This window comes from Penicillium cataractarum, assembly GCF_028827025.1.
Source record: "Penicillium cataractarum strain IBT 29864 chromosome Unknown utg000007l, whole genome shotgun sequence".
In the NCBI taxonomy this organism is placed as follows: domain Eukaryota; kingdom Fungi; phylum Ascomycota; class Eurotiomycetes; order Eurotiales; family Aspergillaceae; genus Penicillium; species Penicillium cataractarum.
Window position 1 is genome coordinate 745,507 of NW_026622743.1, and position 24,916 is coordinate 770,422.

At 49.1% G+C, this 24,916-nt stretch overlaps 11 protein-coding genes across 11 annotated transcripts; 3 read left to right on the plus strand and 8 right to left on the minus strand.

The window, feature by feature from the left end:
- Window positions 1-1,174: 1,174 nt before the first annotated feature.
- On the minus strand, window positions 1,175-4,384 carry N7496_007913 (Ankyrin repeat-containing protein; the record flags this gene model as incomplete). The annotated part of the gene is made up of 1 exon (XM_056700832.1): window positions 1,175-4,384. The coding sequence occupies one exon, from the start codon at window positions 4,382-4,384 to the stop codon at window positions 1,175-1,177; it is 3,210 nt and encodes a 1,069-aa protein (XP_056552895.1).
- A 557-nt stretch (window positions 4,385-4,941) lies between these two features.
- Window positions 4,942-5,803, minus strand: N7496_007914 (sterigmatocystin biosynthesis P450 monooxygenase; the record flags this gene model as incomplete). Its single annotated transcript, XM_056700833.1, has 2 exons — window positions 4,942-5,099; window positions 5,182-5,803. 2 exons carry the CDS (start codon window positions 5,801-5,803, stop codon window positions 4,942-4,944), a joined length of 780 nt encoding a protein of 259 aa, XP_056552896.1.
- A 38-nt stretch (window positions 5,804-5,841) lies between these two features.
- Window positions 5,842-6,692, minus strand: N7496_007915 (benzoate 4-monooxygenase cytochrome p450; the record flags this gene model as incomplete). The annotated part of the gene is made up of 4 exons (XM_056700834.1): window positions 5,842-5,991; window positions 6,044-6,181; window positions 6,238-6,268; window positions 6,322-6,692. The coding sequence occupies 4 exons, from the start codon at window positions 6,690-6,692 to the stop codon at window positions 5,842-5,844; spliced, it is 690 nt and encodes a 229-aa protein (XP_056552897.1).
- Window positions 6,693-7,681: 989 nt separating this feature from the next.
- Window positions 7,682-8,032, plus strand: N7496_007916 (uncharacterized protein; the record flags this gene model as incomplete). Its single annotated transcript, XM_056700835.1, has 1 exon — window positions 7,682-8,032. The coding sequence occupies one exon, from the start codon at window positions 7,682-7,684 to the stop codon at window positions 8,030-8,032; it is 351 nt and encodes a 116-aa protein (XP_056552898.1).
- A 107-nt stretch (window positions 8,033-8,139) lies between these two features.
- N7496_007917 (uncharacterized protein) lies at window positions 8,140-8,394 on the plus strand (the record flags this gene model as incomplete). Its single annotated transcript, XM_056700836.1, has 1 exon — window positions 8,140-8,394. The coding sequence occupies one exon, from the start codon at window positions 8,140-8,142 to the stop codon at window positions 8,392-8,394; it is 255 nt and encodes an 84-aa protein (XP_056552899.1).
- A 306-nt stretch (window positions 8,395-8,700) lies between these two features.
- N7496_007918 (F-box protein) lies at window positions 8,701-12,906 on the minus strand (the record flags this gene model as incomplete). Its single annotated transcript, XM_056700837.1, has 2 exons — window positions 8,701-9,539; window positions 9,603-12,906. 2 exons carry the CDS (start codon window positions 12,904-12,906, stop codon window positions 8,701-8,703), a joined length of 4,143 nt encoding a protein of 1,380 aa, XP_056552900.1.
- Window positions 12,907-15,714: 2,808 nt separating this feature from the next.
- On the minus strand, window positions 15,715-16,778 carry N7496_007919 (Mpv17/PMP22 family protein; the record flags this gene model as incomplete). The annotated part of the gene is made up of 3 exons (XM_056700838.1): window positions 15,715-15,858; window positions 16,127-16,450; window positions 16,680-16,778. Coding segments are annotated over 3 exons (567 nt in total), but the record flags the coding sequence as incomplete, so codon positions are not given.
- Window positions 16,779-17,807: 1,029 nt separating this feature from the next.
- Window positions 17,808-19,255, minus strand: N7496_007920 (putative iron-sulfur cluster-binding protein; the record flags this gene model as incomplete). The annotated part of the gene is made up of 2 exons (XM_056700839.1): window positions 17,808-18,953; window positions 19,007-19,255. The coding sequence occupies 2 exons, from the start codon at window positions 19,253-19,255 to the stop codon at window positions 17,808-17,810; spliced, it is 1,395 nt and encodes a 464-aa protein (XP_056552902.1).
- A 646-nt stretch (window positions 19,256-19,901) lies between these two features.
- On the minus strand, window positions 19,902-20,375 carry N7496_007921 (RHO alpha subunit C-terminal catalytic domain-containing protein; the record flags this gene model as incomplete). The annotated part of the gene is made up of 1 exon (XM_056700840.1): window positions 19,902-20,375. The coding sequence occupies one exon, from the start codon at window positions 20,373-20,375 to the stop codon at window positions 19,902-19,904; it is 474 nt and encodes a 157-aa protein (XP_056552903.1).
- Window positions 20,376-20,387: 12 nt separating this feature from the next.
- Window positions 20,388-20,922, minus strand: N7496_007922 (uncharacterized protein; the record flags this gene model as incomplete). The annotated part of the gene is made up of 2 exons (XM_056700841.1): window positions 20,388-20,573; window positions 20,836-20,922. 2 exons carry the CDS (start codon window positions 20,920-20,922, stop codon window positions 20,388-20,390), a joined length of 273 nt encoding a protein of 90 aa, XP_056552904.1.
- Window positions 20,923-21,998: 1,076 nt separating this feature from the next.
- N7496_007923 (GTPase-activating protein GYP7) lies at window positions 21,999-24,671 on the plus strand (the record flags this gene model as incomplete). Its single annotated transcript, XM_056700842.1, has 5 exons — window positions 21,999-22,151; window positions 22,210-23,584; window positions 23,639-23,901; window positions 23,956-24,274; window positions 24,340-24,671. The coding sequence occupies 5 exons, from the start codon at window positions 21,999-22,001 to the stop codon at window positions 24,669-24,671; spliced, it is 2,442 nt and encodes an 813-aa protein (XP_056552905.1).
- Between the last annotated feature and the right edge of the window lie 245 nt (window positions 24,672-24,916).

A 24,916-nucleotide genomic window follows, 5' to 3' on the forward strand; every position in this document is an offset into this window, starting at 1 on the left:
GGTTATGCACCACCCGTGGAAAACTTTTGTCCTTTCGCCAAAATGGTATTCAAGGGGAGGCCTGAGCGTCTGTTCTCTCTCTGGAACGGCTTTTAATTCCCTGGCTTGTTAATTTTGGGGCTGAGTTTGTGGGGTCAGCTGCCTTAACAAACACCCAATCGATTGCGGTTTCTTTGATGTGGCTTGCATTAGCCAAGCTGACGCGTTATCAACATACAGCGATTGGACTTTGAAGTGAATATTATGCAGCCGCCAGTTTTCTGGCGCTGTTCACGAGGAGAACAATCGTGGCCCTATACAATAGCTGCCCGACACGGATTATCATATCTGTCTCGATACCCTACCTACCGTACATATGTTGATGGGACCTCGAGATTACGCTATTCATATATTTTCCCAAAATGCGCTTACTCACGTCGCAAGAGAAAAGAGATCTTCAGCAGAACTACGAGGTTTGGAATGGTACTTATTGGAAATGCGTCCATACAAAGGACGGGTACCTAGTCACGAAGGATGGGTTGAAACTAGAACAAAAATGCAAGTTCTTCAGGAAGCATGGAAAAGCACATATTGCAAAGCCATGGGAGGACTCACCGGGGGTATCTTGGTGGAACTGGAAGTCTTGGTGGGCTGACAACACCTGCGAATGTGCACGTTCAGAAAAACTGCGCCAAGGGCACATGGTTTGTGTATGTTTATAATACCCTTCGTTCTCTTCTACTTTCACTCCGACTAATGACCTCAATATTAGTGCCAGTGCCAGCATGTTATGACAATGTGTTTTAAGCCTGCTCCCAAGTTCTGGCCCTCAAGCAAACAGAGTTCGTTGGGCACCATCAGCAAACCCGCAAGCATGTCAAGCGCCGAGACACATATGTCCTAGAGAATATCATTAGGAACCCTCCCTTTTGACTTGTTTGCGGTAACTAGGCCAAGGGTATAGGTCGAGTCGAGCTCTTTAAATGTATTTATGAAATCTCATTTTCCCACCTGTGTTTCTTTTCATTTATATCTCGCCTCTTTGCGTCTGGTTGTCTCACTCTGAAGTTTCTACGATATCTCTTAGTACAACAAAGGCCAAAAAGAAAATTTGCATGGCGTTCTGGTACAACATCGAAGGACGCTATCAGCGCAGCAAAATATAGAAACTTGTCGGCCCACATGACATAGCAGTTTAATCCCCACGCTGCGACAATGTAAGTTTTGTCCATTGCTGGAATCGGTGTTGATGGAGGAATGAGTCCGAGTGGGCTTGCCCCACATACTCCAAATAAAATGCAACCACAGCAGATTGAAGCACTACTGCCCTATTGTATTGACGACGAGCAGCATAGTTGTCGGCCAATTCATGGCACGCTTGAGCTGTAAGCTGGTTGACAATGACGATAGAATCATGCTCGGGCCCGACCGCAGAGTTGACAGCCTCTTCCCGAAGCATCAAGGCTGTATCCCGCAGCATCCTGCAGGACATCCCTCGATAAACAATATGACCCAAATCCTCGGGCGTTGGGCAAACTAATGTCTCTGCATTCTTCATACTTGAGCCTCCGCAGCAATGGAGAAGGATGTTTTTTAATAACCTCGCAAATGATAGTTCTTCGTCCACAGAAAGCTGGTCATCACCCTCTATTAGTCGGGAAGTTACTCCCGCCGCGAGGAAGGCATCATAGTCAGTCTGTGCATCCGAGGCTGTTGCTGCTAGTTTTTCATAGACTGTTGCCAGTCGCAGCTGCGCTTTCAATCCATTTGATGTTAGTGTGTCTCCATTAACATCCAAACTCAATGCCAAAATTCTTTCATATTCAGCAGCTGCGTCAATGAGATGTCCAAATTGGTGAAAACACCCTGCTAGGCGTAGGCGCGCTGAGAGGACCGCTGGGTCGTGAGCCGGATACCCTTGCGCCAAAAACTCTAAAATGATAGAGTTCATACGATCGAGGGCGACCCTCGACCCTTGTTGCTGGAGAAGCATCGCGATTTCCATCTCAACTCGCAATTTTTGGTACGTATTACCTTGGGATTCAAAATACTTAGAAACTTCGTCCAAGATCCGAATGGCCTCGCCATCTTCATTCATTGCCCGGTGAACGTGGGCTAGGTCGACCATGGCATGGATAGTCGTAATAGTTGTGGAAGAATTTCCTCCCTGCAAGGTCTTCAATGATGGGACTGCTTTCTGAAGCTCAGTCTTGGCAACGTCGTTCTCACCCATCAGGGCTTTCAATGCAGCACGCGTCGTCCGCGCCAGCACAGTGTCTGGGTGATTTTCACCTAGTAGGTATTCTGAGCTTTTAACTGTATTGTTGGCCATGTCTTGAGCTAGAAGAAACTGGCGGGCGTCCATGATGCTAACAAGCAGTTCACGTCGTGCATTCAGGGCAAAGACATGCTGTTCATTGCCAAGTTCCTTGACGACTTCTTCGCGTAACTGGTGGGCTTCGTGTCGCCGATCCAGCTCATGATAGCTCATAGCCAATTCCCGTTTAGCTTTCAGTAAAGCTAATCGGCCGTGCCTATTTGTGTTAAGATGGGAAGAGGAGACATAGACAGCGGTGGCGTGTTCCACGACCATTTCTCGATAGTGCATTGCATCGTGCTTCCGCCCGGGAACTTGAGCATAGCTGAGGGCTATTTGGGCTGCAGCGATGTCGTACTTTCGCTCTACATCAGGATCATTCTTATTTGCCTGATATTGTAGCTGTCGGTAGTGGAGAACCACCTCACGCAGCTGCATAGCTTCGGCGGATTCGCCCAAAAGATCTTCTGTAGATGCAACCTCGCTCATCGCTTTAAGGGTCATATCAAACGTCGGCCCAAATTCCAGTTCCAAACGATCTAATGCCTCTTTCTGGAGTCCCAGAGCCTTTTGAAAGAGGCCACCATCGACATAGACGGCGGCAAAATTCAACAGCACGTTCCCGGCTGTTTTGGCGTCCATGTTACGCAAATGAGCCTCACCCCACTCCAAACACTCTTTCACATGCGGAACCAAGGTGTGTCTGTACGCAACTTCATCGGCTGCGAAACTCCATTTAATCGACTCGCCTAGTACACAAAATGCGGCGAATGTATAGTCAGCCGGGTTGCTTTTTTGACGATTTTCTTTTCTTAGACGTTGCCTTGCGAACAAATGTAACGCCTTCAACATCTTGGTCCCTCGTTCTTCGCCCCCGATCATCGAGATAGAGGAGATGGAAAGAAGACCATACCGCGATAGTAAGCGTTCGGCATTTTCAAAACGCTGCTTACTCTGCCATTCTTCGTGGGTGCCAAGGAATCGGGGGCCATGGTTGTGTGGGATCCAATCGTTCCCGTGACGTGTGGAAAATGCATTATGAAAGAGCCGGGTCGTTGGTAAGTGGTGATGTGAAAACAAGACACGGAGCCAAAAGTATTCCCGGGCATCTTGGGCAACCTCTCCTGTCTCCCTCTCGAGCTTGTCCATAATAACTTGCCAGGCCTGCCAAAGCTTCTCATTGATCTCTCCGCTGTGCGCTATTGACTGATGATCGATTGCCGCCATGTAGTCTTGTATGTCCTGGCTAGTTGCCTCGCCTGCAGGCGCAAAATAGTTGGCTGCAACCCGCACTGATAGCGTATGAGCTCCGAGTTTGTCAATCAGATACTGGAGCGCTCGAGCCGCTGATGGGTCCGGGACATGGTTTAAGTCGCCAGTGACGGTACTCCAGAACAACCTCGACAATTCATTCTCATTTAATGGCTGCGATACCGACAACCTGCAATGCGCCGGGACGCCCAGTAAGCTAGCCGCCGAATGCTGGTCAGAGGCGCATACAACCACAATCCCACGCGGGTTATCCGGTAAATATTTGCGGATTTCGAATGTCGCACTATAACTCTCGACCAGCATGGCCCATGGGATTGACGTGCTAGCTAGATGGTAAACAACGTCACGCACAGTTTCCTCGATAGATTGTGCTACCGCAGGTGCTGGGGCTAAGGCTGGAAGGCCATGTTCCCGAGATGGAGCTATGTGAAGGATATTTGCTATGTTCCGAAAGCTATTTTGGAGGGTGACCTCACTATCGCCGTCCACCGTAAATATATTCATTTCCCTGACCGAAGGCAGTGACTTTAGAGCGTGAACAGCGAGTTCTGTCTTGCCAAGGCCCGGGGGTCCGTATAGAAGCGCGACCAGTCGTTGCTGTGACTCTCCAAAATCCGCGACCAGTTGCGCGAAACGATCGAGTTCCTGTTTACGATTGCGGAACTGCCACTTTTCCAAAGTTGACACGTCGACAAGGTCATTATAACCGCAGATCTGCTTGAGGGGTTGAGCTAGTGGGGTGTTAGTGATGAAGGGTTCGCAAGAAGAAAATACCCCATTAGGACACAGCAGTGACAGGTAGGGTTGTGTCGACATTATCTGAAGCGTCTTAAGGAGCCTTCTTACACTTACCAGGAGAGACTGAATTAATCGTGATCGTGCCATGGTTTATCCCACTCTGAAACCCGGAGTCATTGCTAGCGAATATAATCGACTCCATGAGAACAATCCAAGACGTTTGCTGCAGTATACGCGGTCAGCATTGATGGGAGGGTCAGATCAAGGAGGGGCACAAATCTCAGACTCACTATCAGGTGACTTACAGCGCTAGCCTTGAGCTGAAGAGCACCTTCCAATAGTACACTTCAAATAAGGGGAACCTAAGGTAATCCGGTCGGCCAGAACAGTTACTAGCCACGAGAGGGAAAATAAAAAGGGGTTCTAGCTGAGGCCGAATGTAAACCTCAGGAATTAGTTTTCATCTGATATATTTACCATTTTGAGAATTCTATTTCTCATGTGAGTATTTCGAAATCAGTGCCCGAATGCATAAGCTGTACTTGAAATCTAAAAGCATAGAAATGGCCTGCCTGCATTTTTTTCCGGCTCTCACTCAATGGATTTATTGGATTCTAATCATCTGAATCTCCGTCTCAAGTGGCATCATAAACCTCGAATGCAAGCAAACAGCACATATCCTTAGGGCGCGACGTTAACACTTGATCGTACATCGACATATCGGCAATCATATCTTTCGCAGGTCTCGTTCTGTATTTCGAATAAACCGCGTGCAATAATGCCCTCATTTCTACTTGAGCCAGGCTAAATGGCTTGTCAGTACTGCAGAGCATTTATTTTGGGGAAGAAAAATGAAACTCGCTGTTTTCCAATACATGTTCGAGCCCCTAGTCCGAACGAAAAGTTCCAACGCTGGCGCTCGGAGCTGCCATTGGGGTCAAGCCATCGCTCTGGGGCAAATTCATTGGGGTTGGGGAAAACAATTTCATTCCGATGCAATGTATAAGACTGGCAACCCACGATAGTGTGGCCAGGAAGGAAATATCCGTCCATGTTTCGGCCATCATCAGGTACATATCGTGGCAGTGGAAGGGAACCTGGGGCCCAGAGCCGCAGTGCTTCTTGAATAACCGCACCGAGGTATGGGCGAGTGTGAAGTGGCTCTGATCGCATATCAAGAAATTCTTCATGCAGCTTGTTCATCCTAGCTTCATTCCGGGGCTGTGAGAGTTCCCACATCAAGAAGCAGAGGACATCGCCTGTAGTTTCAATGCCCGCGCCCAAATGATCAAGACATTCAGCCACGGCCAACTCTCGAGGGACTTCCTTTAGCTCTCGAAGCCGCGCTGCTAGAGTGAATTCGGATATATCGTCTTGAGTGAGTGTGGACTCCACATAATCTCGAATCATGCGATTGCCTTTCGCAACTCGTAAGGAGGTTGGGGTTATTTGGCACCAAAATCTGTAAAGAATTGGAGAATAGTACTCGAGGAACATTCCTCACCATGATTAGCTTGTTTTTCCACCAAAATGCCTCATTTTCCTTTGCTAATACCTATGCGACTGTCATCATAAGATAGAAGCTCAACCATCTCTTTATCTCCGGTTCCACTCAAAGAGTTTGTTCCATAGGGATGAAATAGCATAGATGTGACACAATCTAGGGCATATGCATGAAGAAAAAGCTACGATAAGGTTAGAGCGTTTTTCAAGGCGTTGAGAAAAGAAAAAAGATACATAGACATCAATGGAAGCCCTTCGACTTGCGAGTTCCGCAAAGGCCTCAGAGCGCTCGGAAATGGAATCTAGGATCTTCGATTTGAGAATATTCGTGTTCGAGTATCGGTCAGCCAATGGCTTACGAATAGAAGCATGCTGTATGAGAGTTTAGAACCTATCATTTCGCTTCACACCGGGAGGATGCGCCATACCTGATGGGGATCGATGGCAGTAAAAAGATTACTTTTAAATCAGCAAAACGAAACTCTCAAGGAAGTTGTTCTGGACGGCTGTACATTTGTCCAGCTTGTCTGAATAAATCATAAAGCTCGGTCTTCAAAAAGTCCTTGCTGCCGGAACTGTAGATTTGTTTCAGACCAGTTTCGCTGGCAAAGGAAACCTCATTTGGACCAATAGTTACGACTTCACCATATCGACTGTGAAGCTCATGAAGCCACTCTCTTTTTTGCCCACGAAGTTCATAGTACTTGTTAAAGATACTTGTGGCTTTCAAGCTCAGCGGTCCCGGAATCTTGCTCAAAGGGCTCACGAGTAGACGGTGTACTAGTCTGTAGAGAACGAAGGCGAGGAAAGATGTTCCAAGTAGAATCCCAGTGGCAGACACATTTGAAATGCAGGAATAAACAGCGTCAAGTGTTTGTGTCATGGTATACCAAATACTAAGTTGTCCAAATTTGAGCTCCTTGTCGAATTTGTTCGTTCTATTCGAAAAGGAACCCTTCGGCGCTCTAGTATATAAACCGACGGGATAGGTGAAGACTCCACCAAATGATAACAGTAATGCAAATGATAACCAGAATAATAGGCCCACAACTAATCTGTCCAAATAATAGCGGGGTAACAGCACGGTTCCGGACCCCGCGGATACCGCCACAAAGGATGTGTATCTTTGCGGGTAAATCCTCCTTCACGAGTGGGGGATTGCGTGTCCCATTCGGGGCCGCTTACCGCGATTCGATATTCATCGCTTATTCTTTCGCAAGTAGACAAAGCAAGAAACTCGGTCATTTACTAATTACTGTGTATGATTAATCCGGTATTCTTTGCCGTGATTGATCCTTCTCCAATCTACGGACGAGGATATAATCATGTGACTGATGGGTTGTTCTCCCCCTTTCCTGCATAACCCATCTTGCTAAATACCATTAGCGCAGTATACGAGAAATGGACTTCGACAATCTCGCAAAGGAGCAGTCAGATCGCATTTTCGAGTCTGGATACAAAACCTACTCAGAAATTCACCCGAGGATTTGGCAGGCAAGCTTGCTTCCCGCCATTATCCCGGCATGCCCGTAATAGCCTCGCGGCTTTCAAAGGGCGCTTTTAATGTCTGCTATCGAGTCACTTACGAGAACGGCCATCGTGTCCTGGTTTGCTTTCACGCGATAGGCCGAGTTGTTGCACGCAGTGAAAAGGTTGAGGATGAGCTCGCAGTCATGAACTATCTTGCTCAGCACACAACGATTCCTGTTCCAAAGATATTAGGACATGGCAAGTGTGTGGTTGGTCTTTATATTGTCATGTATTTTATCGAAGGGAATTATGTTGAGTGGATACCTCAGAGATCCATCCCAGGAGACAGTTACATTACGGTCGACTATCCCGACATATATCTTGAAGAGAGCTTATCACAACATGGCCGAAATCCTGCTTGAGCTGTCGAAGCCTGAATTTCCATATATTGGAGCCATCAGAGAGAAAGATTCAGGTGGATGGACTGTGTCAAAGCGTCCACTCACTTTCAACATGAACCAGGTTGCTCAATTTTCCAATATCCCCCATCACGTCTTCGGATCACAGCGTTTTAGCAACGCGGCGGACCATTTCGAAGAGCTTGCTCAACAGCATTTCTATCATCTTAAGTTCAAACAGAACGTTGCAATCTCAGACGAAAGCGACTGTCGAAAGAAATACATTGCGCGCTGCCTTTTCCGAAAACTTTCACGCGTCCAGAAGACTGGGAGCCCGAGCTTGATGAATTTTTAGCTCGTTTCATGCCGAGATTTCACACTTTTATCGAAGTACTCCAAGAGTGTGAGGCAAGTAAGATCGAAAATGGATCCTTGACGGAATCTCAACGTCTATCGATTGTCATGGAGAATTCAATGGAGACTGGACTATTCTGGATTTGCCTTGCTTCAAGACATAGCTCTATGTTTGATGAGATCTATTGGAAATTCATTAATACCAGGTTTTTCGGTCCCTTCACGACGATTGAGGAGCGACTCAGTCTGCTAAGTGCAGAAGAGCTTCGAAGCATGAACACCTTCGTTGAGGAGGAAATGCGCCAGGCAAGCGAGGGCCGGTTGGCGTCCCATTACAGTATTGACGAGCTAGTTGACCTATAATTTCACTAGTAGATAGTTATCCATGCAAATAGTCTTGATGATTGTACAAGTAAGTACATAGTAGGGGGTATATAACAGAGAGGGTGTAAGCCATAGTCTTGGAGACAACATAGAAGTCGTAACAAAAATAGGGAACAAAAGACAACAAGTGCGTATATACTAAGATTTCAATCAACAACAACCAAATAAAAAGAAAAGACAATTTTCGCTATAAGAACAGTTTAAGATCGCTCAACGCAGATATCAAACACAAAAGAAAAATCACGAAGAGGGATCAAACCAAAATACCCCCGGACGGCATCCCACTCAAACAAAGCGCCAGCCCGAATCTTGCGAGCCCTGACGTTTCATCACAGACTTGAGCAAACTATCCTTACCACGCGGGGCAAAAGGATTCCGCTCATTCTTCCGCTTCTGCTGCTTAAGCAATTCCTCCGCAGCATCAACATCAATGCCCTCGCCGGTATCAGTGATCTTCAACGCCCACTTGACATCATCCGGGTTAAAGCCCAGCTCGTTGACCATGTGGGCGATCGCCCGATCAACGGGGTCTTGAACCTGTGGACGGAGGGGTGGGGGCGCGAGAACTGGTTGGAGGGGCGGGCTGCGGGGGATGGGGAGGTTTGATTCGGGGGTTAAGGAGCGCGGTGGGGTGCGGCTGGGGGTTCGGGGCCCGATGCTGGCTGTGGAGGAGGAGAGTCGGTTGAATGATAGAGGTGGAACGGGCGGTGCGTCCCGGGGTATCGTGCCATCGAGATTGTGCACGATCGTGCTAAACTCTGACATGGGTCGCTCATCGGCGAAAGATGTACCTGGCGCACCCTCGCGGCTTGGAGGACCGCGTAGGCGACGAGTGCGTAGCTCTTCTTGGAATTGTTTGCGGCGCTGGAGGGATTGAGGTTGAGGGTAGGCGATCTCCTTGGGACTGGAGGATGCGAGGGAACGTTCTTGCTCTTCGTAGACGCGGGAAACGGCTTCTTTCAGGAAAGATGAACGGCTGGTTTCGGTTTCCGTGGGCTCCCATTTCGTCAGGCCGTTGGATTGGGCCTTGGTGAAGGTGGCGGTGGTGGCTTCGGCGGGGCACAGCGAGCTGAGAGTCAAGACAGCAGAGAGCCCAAGAGTAAGCACGTAAGATGTCCACTCCTCTATTGACGAGTTAGTGAATTGTTTCTTCCAAAGAGTTACTGTTATGTTGATTAACCACTTACCTAGTGCAGTTTCTTCGCGAACGGTATCACCTTCGGGAATATCCAGTCCTTGGAAAATGCCAGCGTTTCTAGCCTGGACACACTTGCCGTGTAAAGGCTGCAACAACACTCCCAGGCAGGTCCAGATCTCCGTCATATCGTACAGCTGCGTGGCAGAAAGGCCAGTGACGCTGTTTCCACGAGCGAAACCCTCGGGTGGCTCAAATAGCACATTGTTCATGCCAAAAGGCTCGGTCACCGTGGAGGACGCTCCGAATGAGCTTCGGGCTTTTGGCCCACCCTTCAACCAATCCATCTGACCCTCCAAATCATTTTCGCGACCCTTGCCACTGCCGAAGATACGACAAAAAGTCCAAATCCGCCAAAAGGCATCATCAACTTCCTCTGCGCGAACAAGGTCGACGCCAGAGAGACCCTTGATTGTATCCCGACGCAAGAACGGCGAGCAGCGAACCAAGATCATAGATTTCAGCTGCGCTAACGTATAAATATCACACGCATACCGATCCAAGTACGATTCCGGGGTATACTCGGGCAGCGGGGTATCCGGCTCCAGCAAAAGCTGCCACTCATTCTTCCACGGCGGACTCATCTCGCGCAACTCCCACGCGGGCGGCGACATGCGGAATAGTGCGCCCTTGATAAAGAAAAGCTCGCGACGCTTAAAGATTTCATAGAACCGCTTATTCACGAGGACGAAATTGAACAGGTCATCGAGCGAGTCGATCCGCCCCATGATCAGAATGACCAGATGATCTGGCATTTCGATGGGAAAGTCGACGGGCATATGCGAGCTCTCCATGAACATGGCGGGCATCGAGGATGACGGCGAGGGCGGCGTTGCAGCGAGCTCGTAGATCTGCTCGGGTGGCAGCTGCACGCTGCTTGCCTGGGCCGTCGAGACAAAGGCATGCATATGCCGCAGCCTTTCGCTGGCGACGAGTTCACTGGCCACGAGCATTTTCTCATCTTCCGGAGGTGTGATGCGCAGCTGAAGAGTTGACCGTTTGTTATCGCCACTCAGCGAAGCGGCCTGCGCGGGGTGGGGATGGTGATGTTGCACTTGAGGCGTGGGGCCGGGGGCGCAGAGCGAGGGGGCCGCCCCCTGCATTTGCTTTGGTGGTGGTGCTTGTGGCTGCTTTGTTTGTGTTTGTATTTGAGCCAGGAGTTCTTTCTCGATGCTGAGCGGTTCAAAGGGGATTTGGAAGCCCAGATCTTGAGTCTGCAGGCGCGGGAGTTGCAGAAGCAGATCGTCGCGCTTGGAGGCCGTGCCTGCATCCAGATCCTCGTCCAAGTCTTCATCCAAATCCAGACTAGGATCCGAGTGTGAAGAATGTCGTGGGGGCCTTTCTAGGTGGGTATCGGGGGTGTGTGGGTCGACTAGTGAGGTTTCCGACCGTGAACTCAGTACGACGCTCAGACGGGGTTCTTGCAGAGTCCGGACCCGAGGGTTGTGCGTGCGCTTGAACGATGGCATCGTCAGGGTAAAGGAGGATTTCTTCATCTTGGCCATCTTGGAAACTTCGTCGGTAGAGTTGAAGTTGGAAGGAGAATTGTTGGAAGGCCACTTGGCCTCGTTGTTGGTGGCCTCGTCTTTGTTCTGGGAATCCTTGTCCGGAGACGCTCTCTCTTTGGTCGCCCGAAGAGACTTGAACCTGGCCGACCGGGGCACTATGGCATCTTCCACCGATTTGGCCTTTGTGTGGATGATCCTGCTCTTCTTAAATGATTTGGAGTGTGGCTTGGTCGAGGGGGGCAGTGGTGCTGGTCGAGTTGCAACTAGATCACCATTGTGTCGACTGATCTGCAGCGGTCCGTCGAGCACTAGCAGGGTCCGTTGCTGCATATGCGGATCTCGGGCAAGGTCGGCTAGCGCGAATTCCAATTCCTCTGCTGCTTGTGCGAGAGTTGGGACATGGCGCATGCGCTGCCCATTCCTGGCTTCTGACCACTCAGGGCGACGGCCCCGACTCGAGTCTGCAATGCTACCCCGCCCACACCCTTCACATTTATGACATGCCTGGGCCCCGGATTGCTTCCAGTGTAGACTGGTGGTTGAGTGACTCGAGTTGTGGTGATGGTAGGTCGAGTGAAATCCCGTTGATCGCGAGGTTTCAGTGGTCGCAGATGGCGGAGTGTGGTCATTGCGACGAATCGCCAACGGACTGGGTTCTTGGACGGGCTCGAGGGGGAGAGGCTTGTTCTTGATATCGTTCAATGACAGTTTGTCGGAGATCGAAACTCGTCGAGATGGCGGCATTGAGGTTGGCGAGTAGATTGAGCTTGCCGGGTAGCCTGGGCTGGGTGCCGTGTCTGACGGCACTCGCGATGCAAAGGATGCAGCTCGCGAGGGACATGCCGAAGCAGAATCATCAAAGACACCGGCTGCAACGGGCGAGAGGATAGAGTATCGATCAAGTTCCTTTGTAGCCGGGCTGAAGCATTCAGTATCCGCGCTGCTCATGGAACTGCGGCGACTATAGCATGACGAGGCACAGTCAAACACGTCCTCCGAGCCCGATCCCGAAGACGATCCAGTCTTTCTCTCCAAAGCTTGATCCACGTCGGTGGATGGGCTCTCGATGACATCCGTCGAGTTCTTATAGATATTGTGGATCCGCTCATGGAGCTCGGTCTCGAAAATCGATGGGAACCCCATTTGCCTCGTGTGCTTTTGATCGGCACCGGCATCAGCACTCATCGGAGACACGATGTTGAAATTGCTAGAGGATAATTCGGGGAAGAATCGACGGAGGGCTGCGCCAGATCGCGATGCAGCAGATGGCCTGTCATCAGATAACGGCGAAATATCGGACTCCTCGTCATCGGAGGAGCCAGGTGTATCGAGAATGATGATTGAGCGTAGAGATCCCTGAGGGGAAACAGGTCGAGTTGGCATAGATGGTTCAGGTGAGGTTCGTTGACGATGGTTTGTTTCAATCAGTCTGAAGGTCTTGGTCGGTTCTAAAGGTGGTGGTCGTTCAACGAGATATTCTTTGGCTGCCTCAAACGAGGCCTGTGCGATGGATACTTCCATCTTGAGTGGTACTTCGTGCGATTCGTCCTCTTTGTTCCCTTTGTTCCCTTTGTTCCCTTTGTTCCCCTTGTCCTCCAATGACTCTGAAATACTACCTCGCACGGCCATGGGGAACGGACCCAGGATAGTAATATCTTTTCGGACCTGAGAGTGGAAGAAACTGCCCTCGAGTCTGAGTGGCGGTGGCAGTCGAGTTCCTTTCTTGTTCTTCTGCTTTGTGGAGTTTCTCCGCGGTCGAACGAATGGAAAAGTTCGAGGAGACACCATCTTGGACGAATTCGAAGTAGCTGGTCCAATGAGAGGTTTAGTGCCCACGCATTGTTGACTCGATGCAGCTTTGTCTGTGATCTACATTTAGTTTCTGGTGCCATGGATGTTGACTTGTTCGTCGACGGGACTGGGTGTTCTAGAAGAAGTATAAACAAAGAACGTACCGTGTATCGGGGAGCAAATGGCCCTATCAGATGGTTCTGGCGATGCCAACCTGTAGCGTGGCTCCTTTGTTTCGAGTTTGGAGTGGATCGTCTGATCTGCTCAGGTGGTTGGGATAGTTCTTTGGTCTGTATACTGGGATGCTGCTATATCTTCGTCTGATAGTCGAAGGACGACCCCGGGAGTAGGTAGAATAGATCACCGATTGAGAGAGGTAAACAGCCCTAGGGGAGAAGAAGAGAATGAAGAGATGAAGAGGAAGAGTCCTTGCAAAGGATTATGTTTTAGAGCCAGGGAGTTAACCACGATGGGGGCGATCACAGAAGGAGTGATATTGTATCTCGTTCGCAGACCCGATCCTCATTCTGCTTAGGCCCCCGGATAAGCAGTTGGTGGATCCACACTGCAGACCCCGTTACGATCGGTACGGCCGAGTAGAGTTACGACTTACAGCCAGTCACATTGTCCTGCTGTGCAGGAACTCACAATGCGACCGGGCCATCGGGGCCAAATCCCATCGAAAATAAAAATACAACAGCCCCCAAACCCTTTTCGGTAAGTACCTCGTGAGAAATACAAACCGGGATATTCAGAAAAGAGCTGACATCGACTGACTAGTTCGTCACTCTGTACCTGTCACCAGTTTCCACGATCAGTGCTCTCTCCCTCCCTTCTCTATCATAGCTACTACATACTTAAAATTCTTATCCACCGTAAAGCTACCAAATTTAACCTCGAGAATTTGCCTTTCCCTCGTATACTACGGGCGGGCGTGGCTATTCTTATTCTCGCGTTCCAAGATCGGCAACGCCCATTGCTTGTCCAGGGAATACGATCGCCCGTCAACACGAACGAAGACCCTGAGGAATCGTAAAATAAAAATAACTAGCCGGACACGAGCCGCCACACGAGATGGTGTGCATGATAACCCCCGGGGTACGGAGAATAATACTTAACATTGACTAAATTAGTTAATGAGCTACTAGAGATACGAAGTTGTGCTCCGTGATAATTTTGTTTCTTGCTATACTATGAAACAGAGCGAAACTTTACAAAATCCAAGTTACATCTGACTATACAAATCTGTATGTTTGGTGCTTCTGTTATTTTTCCTGTGCTACCGGGCAAGCTTGGCCCGATATCTGCTTTCTGCTGGCACGGGAGGCTGGCCCCGTTTCTGGAGGGGGCTGTTGGTTCACTTAGCTCTGTATTTGTAGTATACCTAGTAGAATCCACAGTAGTCATCTAAAAAGCATACTCTACCAAGTACTAGGCGTATAACATACCCCCAAACATATGGAAGTAGTCTACATCCAATAGGGCAAATACTGCGCACCTGGCCCCAGCCAACAACCCCCAAGTAGAACCGTCCTAGGACCACCTCGTGGCTGACGACCGTATCACGGACGGCGAGGAAAGAAAATCCGTCATGATCCTTCACCATCCTTCATGAAATAAGCCTTGAAGAACAAAGTACTAGAAAGTATCTGATGACGAGTCTCTATACCTTGAGACTGGTGCCCTGGCCCATACATAGCATGACAGGTCTGTCCCACGCTCACCTGAGTCAGAAATTTGACCATGCCATCATTCGCTGCGCTTATGCGAGTGATTTGCGCATCCGTCAAGCCATAGTCATATAGTAAGCCGATTACTGGTTCATCATGACGCTGCGAACGCTACGGCATTCGACGAACTGCCGCCCCCATGGGGCGGAACTTATCAGACCCAATAGTCGTCACCCTGAATCAGTTTGCGAATAATACATTTCGGATATTTCAAGAATGGGAACTACACATCGGGGATCATGTTTTCATGTACGGGTAATATCTAAAAGGTATACATCCTCGGGTGTTGAAACACAACAGACAAGGTCTACCCGGTCGGGAAGGCTCACGCGAACCCCTGCGTGGATCTTTAGTGTACAGTAAGGCTACTTACTATATCGACTCCACCCACCACGCAGGTACACACAGGATGACAGGTGTATCTCTTCACATGTAAGCAGTAGACCTAATTCAGAAACGTGCTACAGAGCAAGCTCATCCTCGTCCAGAGAAAACGATTTAGAAACTGGCCAAATAAAGGCCCTCAAGCACTGCATGGACACTCCTCTCTGGTGCGTTGACCAGCCGTAAGCTTCATTTCCCATGCTGACAGCCCCAAATCTGTCTTATGTATGAGCTGGTACCATGGGGCCTGGGGCGAGAGGATCTGGGGGCGAGGGTATGATATGATATAGGTCTATTTTGTTCAGGAGGGGCGGCATTGAGTAATTCAAAAGGGCTACCTACTTCATGACAAGGTCTAGGTCTGCAATCAATGCCTTGAGGGTGTTTCAAGGCTCACAGAATATCTAAAATGCAACATGGAGGCTGGCCCCTCTTTGGTTGTACCTGGAAGAAGAAACTATCGTGCCGTTGACCATCGCTGTGATGGGGCCATTAGCTTTCGTTTCAAGAAGCCGGACGGTCAGACAAACATATCATTCGACTTTCTAACTGGTCTACCATGTCTAGAATGACATGTGTCCGAATCACACTCCATGTATAGAGTGACGCTTTGTCTATCATTCCGTCGCTCTAAGATCCTTCAGCCGTTTGGGCGTCGATCATCCCAGTTTCCTCTATCACCCACTTACCCTGACATCAAGCTCAGGTAAACAGCCCATACCACACCGAAAAGACTGGCTACCAGTAGTCTCTGGTCCACAGGGACAACGGTGAAATTGAGAACGGACACAAAGGGCCAAAGCTTGAAGCCGGCGGTCATAATGGGCCAAAATTCCTAATGACATCAATATCAGCCACTGTTGGTGAACGATCACAGAGAAGTAAACCGTTTTTGATGAGTGTGGAGCGGCAGCTTCGGTCCTTACGGCCGCATGGCAACGCGGATTCTTCGATCTCAAGGCGCTGGGCCAAATGATGCACAACTCGAATGCATTGTCCAGTCCCGTAGCCGCCCCAGACCCGGGGGCCACGGCCCGAATGATGAAAGTTTCGCTGGAGTATAGGAATATGGGGGCCAATTGACATTATAGAAGCAAACTTACCTCACGAATTTGTGCAAAAACGAGTTCATGATGTTGGCCTCGTAGGAGACCCATGGTCAAAATGAAAAGTACCGTGTTCCAGGTACCACCGATAGTTTGATCAATAATGACCTTGGTGATGGTGTTGGTGACATTTAGTGCTGGCTTTGAGGCTTCTGTGTCTGAGTCCTCCGGCTTTTCATCGTGCTTGGGGGCTGTCTTTTGAGAACTTGTACCAGGGAAGGTTGCTTCCAGGTTATTTTGCCAGATGAAGTTCAACGGCGTGGTGATTATGGCGCATGCGGTAAATTGTATCAAGGCCTGAGTGTCGATTTCAAAGGGGATCTGTGGAGAGATTAGTATCAGATGGTAATATTGATCGAAGATATAATATTCAAGGCAGGAGCTTCAGTATTCTCGAAAGTTTGTCGATAATCTTTCGGTACTCTGTAGCACCTTTCGGGTACCACCAACCCCGCAGGTGGTACGAGAGGGGCATCAAGCAGCTCGCCTGGCCACATCTTTGATAGAGAGAATAGAATATTATCCAAAATGAATATGAAAATATACTCACATCACTCCTATAAGCCTTGATACCCTGTGCCAATATATTGGACCCCGCATTAATGACCACCGCTTGCAGCGTGGCCTTTACAATGGGTGTGACTGCCATACTGAAGCCCACGGGTGAAGGAATCAACCCCTGTTTGTTCGATTGCGGCCTGGCCTTGAATCCTCTTGCTAGATTAGCCAATCTGACCGCACCCTCGCAGTCTTGATTTGATGTTGACTCAACCGTTGGGGCCACAATTCAGGGCCAGATTTGAAGCGACCTGTCTTTAGTGGGAAGGGACCAGACGGGACTAACCACAAGGGTACAAGTGCTTGACTGCGCCGACCCGCACCAAATCTGGAGCTGATCTCCACTTGTAGTCAAGCTTGTGCTAATTTTAGCTATCGCGGAACAAGGCCTATTGTGGATAACATAATAAAACGGTTGTGACTGTGGAGATAGGGAAAGAGGCTTGATGCTAAGTAGAATAGAAATACGGACACGAAAAACACGAGTCTGGTGATTTAGCGGGGTACTAAACTGAGTTGATTATTTCTTTTCTTTGACCCATGTGCTGCATACTTGTGTGTTACACAGTCGATAAATCGGGAAACTGAAGGGTACACCTGTTGGCCGAAGTCTATATGCGGCGCTGAATATGTTCTATGAATAATCTTCCTATCTCGATTGGATAAGTACTGCTTAACCTTTCACAAGGGATATGTGCATGATTTTAGGTAAGATCTCCGGTGTGAGTCTGGCAATTGAAAGTATATATTTCCGAAATGTACAAGCTTGCCTATATCGGGCCGCACAGGTATCCTTTCCCGGAAGGACCTACAACCAAACCAAACCTCCCAATCACGGCAAATTCAATCCTGACACTATCAATCATCCCGCTCTAGTATTTCGCTATATTCGTGATTGTGTCAACCAATGTTACCTCGAATGACTTCTGTATTGCTGTTAAGGTTGAGCCGCTCATATATATGCCGAGAAGCGGTTTCCACATCACTTGTAAACTTGCTTAATTCCCAATCTCTAAACTATTCACATTATGTTGATTGCTTGCTACCCGACGATGGGATTATTGAAAGTGCCGTATTATTTTCAAAATTAACAGCATCATCGCATCCATCCTTGCACTAGTTACCAGTCGAGTCCAGTCGAGCCATTACCCGATCCAGAGCCAGAGACGGCACAATCGATTTCCTTGCAAACTAACCGATATGTTAATATAGAGGCAATCCAAAACTTGAAAGGAAACGTACGCTGCTCAGCTTGTTGGAACAAAGAGCTTCCCTTGGGTTGACGCATTGCCGGAAGAATCAGACCACCGCTCTTCTTTTCAAGTCTCAGGTGTTCTTGAAGTTGATCTAGAATCTGACTAGCATTGGAACCACTCTCAGCAGACCCAGGAGTAGCAGATGAGAATGCAGTCTCAATCTTCTGCAAGAGGGCCTTAATGGATTCCGCGATGGCATTTTTGAGTTCATCCTCGTTGTTCCTGGTGGTTGACGAAAGGCTGAATAAATCATAGCGGATCTGTGTAGTTGATTCTGAGGCCGGGACAAAAGAAAGAGAGACCCAGAGATGGCCATCTTCAAATGAGTAAAGGAAGTTTCCAGGGAACAGGTGACAGTTAGCTCGGCTGCTACGCTGGGTGATGAATTTCATAAATTTCGTTGCCAATGAAGGTGGAGCCACAGCTGATACAACTTCTTCAAGCTGACTTGTGGCATCTGTGCAGTATTGAAAGCTCACTAGCGATTTTCTAGTTAGTATTTGGGGAAAGCACTTTTTCTTGGCAAACATACTCCCAAACTTCCAGTTGAAGGTCCCACTAAGCGTCTGGCCAGCAATCCATTTCGACTTTGAACCAAGACCAGCAGTGCTTGCAAATTTGTGCATATCCGAAGCTGTAGGGTCAGGGAACGGGGCAGGCTCCCCGGCATCAAGATTCACAAAAACCATTCCTTGATCTGTAGTATGGGTGTGGATCTCAAACAGGCCATTCTCGGACTTGTTAAAGCCAGGGATACCGTCAAACTGTGGTGCTTTGACGAGTCGACCGGTAGTATCATAGCTCCAGCCATGATAGCGACAACCAAGTACAGTAGATGTTCCAGTCTCTTTTCTGGTGATGGTATAGGCGCGGTGTCGACACACATTGTGGAATGCGCGGATCTTGTCATCCTTGCTGCGGATCAAGAAGATCGGGAAACCAGCAATATCAAAAGACTGGTATGACCCGGCTTTGCTGAACTGAGTCACATGTGCAATATACAGCCATGACTATGAGTCCAACTTTAGGTGGGTGTATATCACAAATGGCGCACTTATCTTACCTTGCTAAAGATAGCACGTCGCTCCAGCTCAAAGACCTCATGACCAGACCACCATCCCTTAGGGACATCGGGCTCCTTTGAGACTGCCAAATTGTGTGTATCGTCCAACTTGGTGGACTCAGCAGAGATATGATAAGATTTCTTTGATCGAGAAAGATGTGTCCAAGACTGGCGAGTCAAGAAAAGCACGGTCAACAACGCCACGATCACCGAGCTCGGCGATAGAAAATAGGCACTAAGAAACTCCATGACCTTGAGTTCCCCGCAGAGAATACTATATCAATGAATGATGATTGAACACCTTGTTTGTTTTTCTAGCAGGTAAATTCGTCTGATATAGATATTGATCAGAGCTTGGACCCAGGCGTCGAAGAACCCCACATTATACAGTTCACCCACGGCACCGTATGTAGTACCCCCACCCTTTCTAAGGACTTCCCGATTAAGTTGTAATTTCCAGTCATGTGAGGTAGTATGTCTCTGGTAGGCCAAAGCTGCTTCGTTATCAGGCCATCACACTGGCGATACAGTTTATCTCAATATGATCGATTCTCTTATCTGTACAACTAATCTTGCATCTACAAAACCGAAGTGGATCCGTCTGGGAGATGATAGAAGCCAATACTACGGTGATTTTAGGCTTACAAGAATGCAGAGCAATGATAGGCAATCTTCCATTACTAGATATCTTCAATGATAGCACCGCCAATACTACGCTAAGCTTCCATCTGTACCAAAGGTGTCGCAACCTGATCCTTTGGCACGGAGTCATCATTCTGTTTGGACGCCCGATCGGCTGCATGCTGCTCACAAACCATCTGGAAGACTCGCTGTTGGTAATCTGTAGGAGAGTCATGTGAGTATCGTTCTTTAATAATGCCGACCAAGCACGGAACTAACAAGAGACACCATTCTCCTTTTCCGGGTTCAAGATACCCTCATGATAAACACCCTTGGCCAAGTTATCCTGGGCTTTTTCGCAAAGCTCATAGTCTTCCATTGCCACCTGTCGGACAAACTTGAAGTACTCTTCAAACTTTTCACCCTCGGCGAGGTGGTAGTAGTCGAATTCCATACGAGTAACGTGGGGATCCGCAGTTGGACACACACGGAAAGACGACATACCGCCACCGTAAACGTTCAGCGTACAATTTGGGAAGAAATAGAGGAACAAGCCATCTTCGGGCTTCTTGGGATCCGCGATATGCTGAGAGAAGTTGTGATTGTTGCGTACAGTGTAGAAAGTCGGTGGGTAGAAGACCGAGAATGAGGGGTGGGTGTACTGGCAGTGCAGGCACTCTTGATACCCATCCACCCTGCATTGACGAGATGTGAGAAGACCGAAGGTAAAAGCCTCATCCAATGGCATTTTAAGGGATTCTCACATTGTCTTCCAATTGAAGCGACCCTCGTAGCGAATGCTGCGTCGGTAGGGCAGCCGGGTGAAGTCAACTTTACCCAATAATGCCTCGAGTTCTGGGAAGAACTCATGGAAAGAAGGTGCATCATCGGCGATTGTTGAGAATAGCAGGCCAGTTGGTGTAAGGTGGCTGCGCAATTCTTTGTCCTGTATATAATTGTGGATCAGTCAACGATAGACGTCGGGGTTTCGCGATCAAGGTATACCGTCTTCGCATTAAACACCTTCAGTTCATCGGCGACAGGATGTAAAGTTTCACCAGACAAACGCACAGCGTAAATGGGCTGTTGGGCAATTTCATAGTCCACATGCTCGCCTACTTTCTGGAATCGAGTCACCGGACCAAGCAAGTACCAGGACTGGACACAATTTTAGTCTTCCCTGTCGTCAAATGTGAGCAGGTGCATACTTTGAGGAAGACGGCCTTGCGCTCCATTTCATAGAGTGGCTTGTTGCAGTACCATGAGGCAGGCAGGGTGCGAGTGAGCTCGGCCATGATGGGTATGATGAATTGCGAAAGATGTATGCTTCAGAATTGAACGATGATAATGAGGCACGGCCATGATAGCAACGAACCCATTTTTATATCATCTATCTTGCCTTTCCCATTGCTTAGCTATCATTGAGAGCCATAATTATTGGTGACCACCCTTCTGGGTAGCACCTGGTGTCATCTGTCATCTGGTGAATGGTCGGTTTATCGTTTCCTGAAGGAGTTATCCAATCCCTAAAGCCACACCAGCTGGTTTAGGCCAGACCGCCCCCTAGTGTGCCACTGCAGAAGCTCGACACATTCCGAGGGAACAAAGCCCAGCACATTATCTCTGAACATGGTAGGTCCAAGATGTAACGATCGTTGCGTGGGTGTGGGTCGATAAATGCTGGTGGGCCAGGAGTCCTCAAGCTGAGTAGATAGCTCGCTGCCGATTGTGCCGACGTTGGGAATGGATGGTTTCTAGTAGGTAATAAGAGTCCTTGTTAAGCTGTAAATCCATACTTCACATATACAAATGCTGGTAGTCTTCCAGGTTGTGGTAATCCTTGCTACGTAACTGTCAAAAGCACAGTTGCATATCACTTCAGCTTGTTGCATCACGCTTGCATGCCAACCGAGGCGATTGAGTTCTTATGAAATAAAGAAAGAGGAGAAGCACTGCTTTTGCCCCCTTTAAACAAAATCAAAGCAAATATGAGTGCCTCGACTTAAAAAACATAGATCACTAGACAGCGTCTAACATGATGCTAATACTAGCGATCCGCCAGTTCGTGGTCAGCCGGGTTTGCTGCTGCCTAGACAGTAAGTGGCGATTCAACTGCGGAAAAGCAGGATCCTGCAAAAATGAAAGTGCAGAAACAAGCACAAACCCCACGAACAAAGACCTAAGCTCAACGGAAAAAGTATCACAATCAGAAGGCTGATTCTGCAGCAGTGAGGAACAAGCCAGCGACCAAGCGGAGCTCCAAAAAAAAGAGGGGGACCGGCTTATCTTATCGCGGATCATTTGATCATTACGTCGTCCTCATCACTCGCCCTGCCTTCAACTTCAACCTTTCCCCAACCACTTCACAATCATGGCGGGCCCGGTAAAATACACTCCTCCTCCATCACCGCCGTCACCGACTGCGTCGTTCTATGATATAAGCGACGATGATGAAGACGAGTACAACACCATCGCGCATGCCCGGTCTGGGCGTGGGGTGAAGCTACTCTACTCCAAAAGCAAAGTACGAGCGCCCATCGGCCTCAGGATTCGCAGCAATAGCTAACCAGAGGTTTCACCAGGTCTACGTGCATCCTACACCTTCCGCCAAAGACAACATAGCTGGTTTCATCGCCCTGATCCAGCAGAAACCAAAGCCGGGGCCCAACCACTCAACCACCACGCATTCCCGCAACGATGCTTCCTCGTTCCTCCTTGCCTGGGTCCCCGAGGCTTCACTCGGCGATGCTTACAGCACCTATGTTAAAGTTGACCTCGCCGACGACGATTCCCCGCCCCGCCAGCGATACCTCGTTCCGCCGCTTCCGACTACCACCACGCATAGAGACCCGATCGGACTCTACTCATTCGCCGTCCCCGTGTCAGAAATATACTCTTTGTTGGTGCGGCCTCCAAGCCTAGGATGGTGGTTTGGAAGCGTTGTGATCAATACACGGTCGGGGGACAGCTTTCCTGCCTTGTTCTTCCATGATAGCGAATGCGAGTCGACGATACTGCAGAAGAAAAAACGTGTCAGGGAGAGCTTCGATCCGTTTGACCATGACGGTAGTCTATTTTGGGGCGGCGATGAGGTCCTGCGTTGGCTAAGGACATACGTTGAGGTTCAACGTTCCTCCGTGGACCGGAACGTCTATCTGATCAACCCTTCCGAGGAAGATCAGCTGTCATTTGGACGAGGTTTAAACGCTGGGGACGGCACACTGTCGAAGGCCCAGCCGGAAGCTACAGCCGCTGGGCCCAATGCGGCTGGGCAGCAGCGAGATGCCAGCATGGATCCATTCATGAAGACCCTTAAAGAGACTCGCTGGAAAGTGCTAGAGCAACTCAGCAAGATTACCACGTTTACCAGGCGGACTGCTAACGAGATCGCGGACAATCCTCGCATTCCACCGCAGGTTCGACGCTTGATGAAAAATCCCGAGGTTCAGACCCTCCAAGATGAATTCGATAGCGCCCGACTGTATCTGGCGCGGTGGGCCATGAGCATCGCTGAACAGGGCGAGAAGGACCGAAACCAGCGGATCTGGACTGCGCAGGATGTTCTTGAGTCGGAGAACAGTTCTGTAGGCGATTTTGAAATCCTTGAGCTCGAGACTGGCAACCTGGCCATTCAAGAGCGACGACGAATCGTCACGCTTGCTGAATGGGAGGGCTTCTTTGACCCGGTATCTGGAAGGCTGCACCTAACAGTCGAGGAAGTCAAAGAGCGCATCTTCCATGGAGGCTTGGATCCCAATGACGGTGCCCGTAAAGAGGCCTGGCTGTTCCTGCTCGGCGTCTATCCGTGGGAGAGCAGTCACGAGGAGAGACAAGCGATCATGAACTCGAAGCGTGACGAGTATATCCGCTTGAAGGCAGGCTGGTGGGAGCGCATGGTTGACGGCAACTCAACATCCGAGGAGTATGAAAACTGGAAAGAACAGCGCAACCGAATAGGTCAGGCCATCAGATTCCCCATTGGAAGTTTTCATCTGCTAACTTCCACCTTAGAGAAGGATGTTCATCGTACCGACCGTACTATACCTCTCTTTGCTGGAGAGGACATCCCACATCCTGACCCAGACTCTCCATTCGCCGATACAGGAACCAACGTGCACCTTGAACAGATGAAGGACATGCTCTTGACGTACAATGAATATAACCCAGACCTGGGCTATGTGCAAGGCATGAGTGACCTCCTGGCTCCTCTCTATGCAGTTATGCAAGATGATGCTGTGGCCTTCTGGGCTTTCGTTGGTTTCATGGATCGAATGGTAAGTTCTATCGGATCAACAATATCTCATTGCACTAATACTTATCTCTTTTAGGAACGAAATTTCCTTCGAGACCAGTCGGGCATGCGATCTCAGCTCCTTGCTTTGGACCATCTCGTTCAGCTTATGGACCCGCAGCTGTACGTCCATCTTCAGTCTGCGGACAGCACAAACTTCTTTTTCTTCTTCCGCATGTTACTGGTCTGGTACAAGCGGGAGTTTGAATGGGGAGATGTCTTGCGTCTCTGGGAGGCACTATGGACCGATTACTTCTCCAGCAGCTTTCATCTTTTCATTGCCTTGGCGATTCTAGAGAAGCATCGGGACGTCATTATGGATCACTTGAAGCATTTTGATGAAGTACTGAAGTATAGTAAGTCTACGCCCTCGATCTTTACGCATACTAGGTCTGTTTTCTCGGTACTAACGAGCGTCCAGTCAATGAGCTTTCCAATACGATGGACCTTGTCCCCATTCTCACACGCGCCGAATCGCTCTTCCATCGCTTTGAGCGATCGGTCCAGGTAATCGACAAGAAAGACAACTTCCCCGCCCCTTCTGCACACCAGCGCCGACCAGCAAGTAGCAGTCCAGACTCGGCTGGCAAGGGCAAATCGCCTCAGCGCCCAACCGTCGGATCCAGCAGCGGCGTTCGTCCCCCTTCCGCACTTCAACAAGCAATTGACAAGGACAAGCCAAAGGTCATCTCTCCGGAATTGCGAGAGCTTCTGAGAAAAGATGTCCCCTGGAGACGCCAGCAGACATCATAGCGCTGTTGCTGGGAATTTCCTGCTGATTTCTAGCGGTTCCTAAGCGCGATGCCTTGGCAGTTGCTGCTTGCATTATCTTACGACTTTTACGCCTTGCTCTTGTATACCATTCCACTCATTTTGTATTATTTGTTTTCATGTATCTTCTTCCAGGCGAACAGGTTCGCACTTGGCTTGGGGCTGCTTCAGGTTCACGATTTTGGTTTCCCCCACGATGTGTTGCCCGGCTTTCTTATCATAGCGCC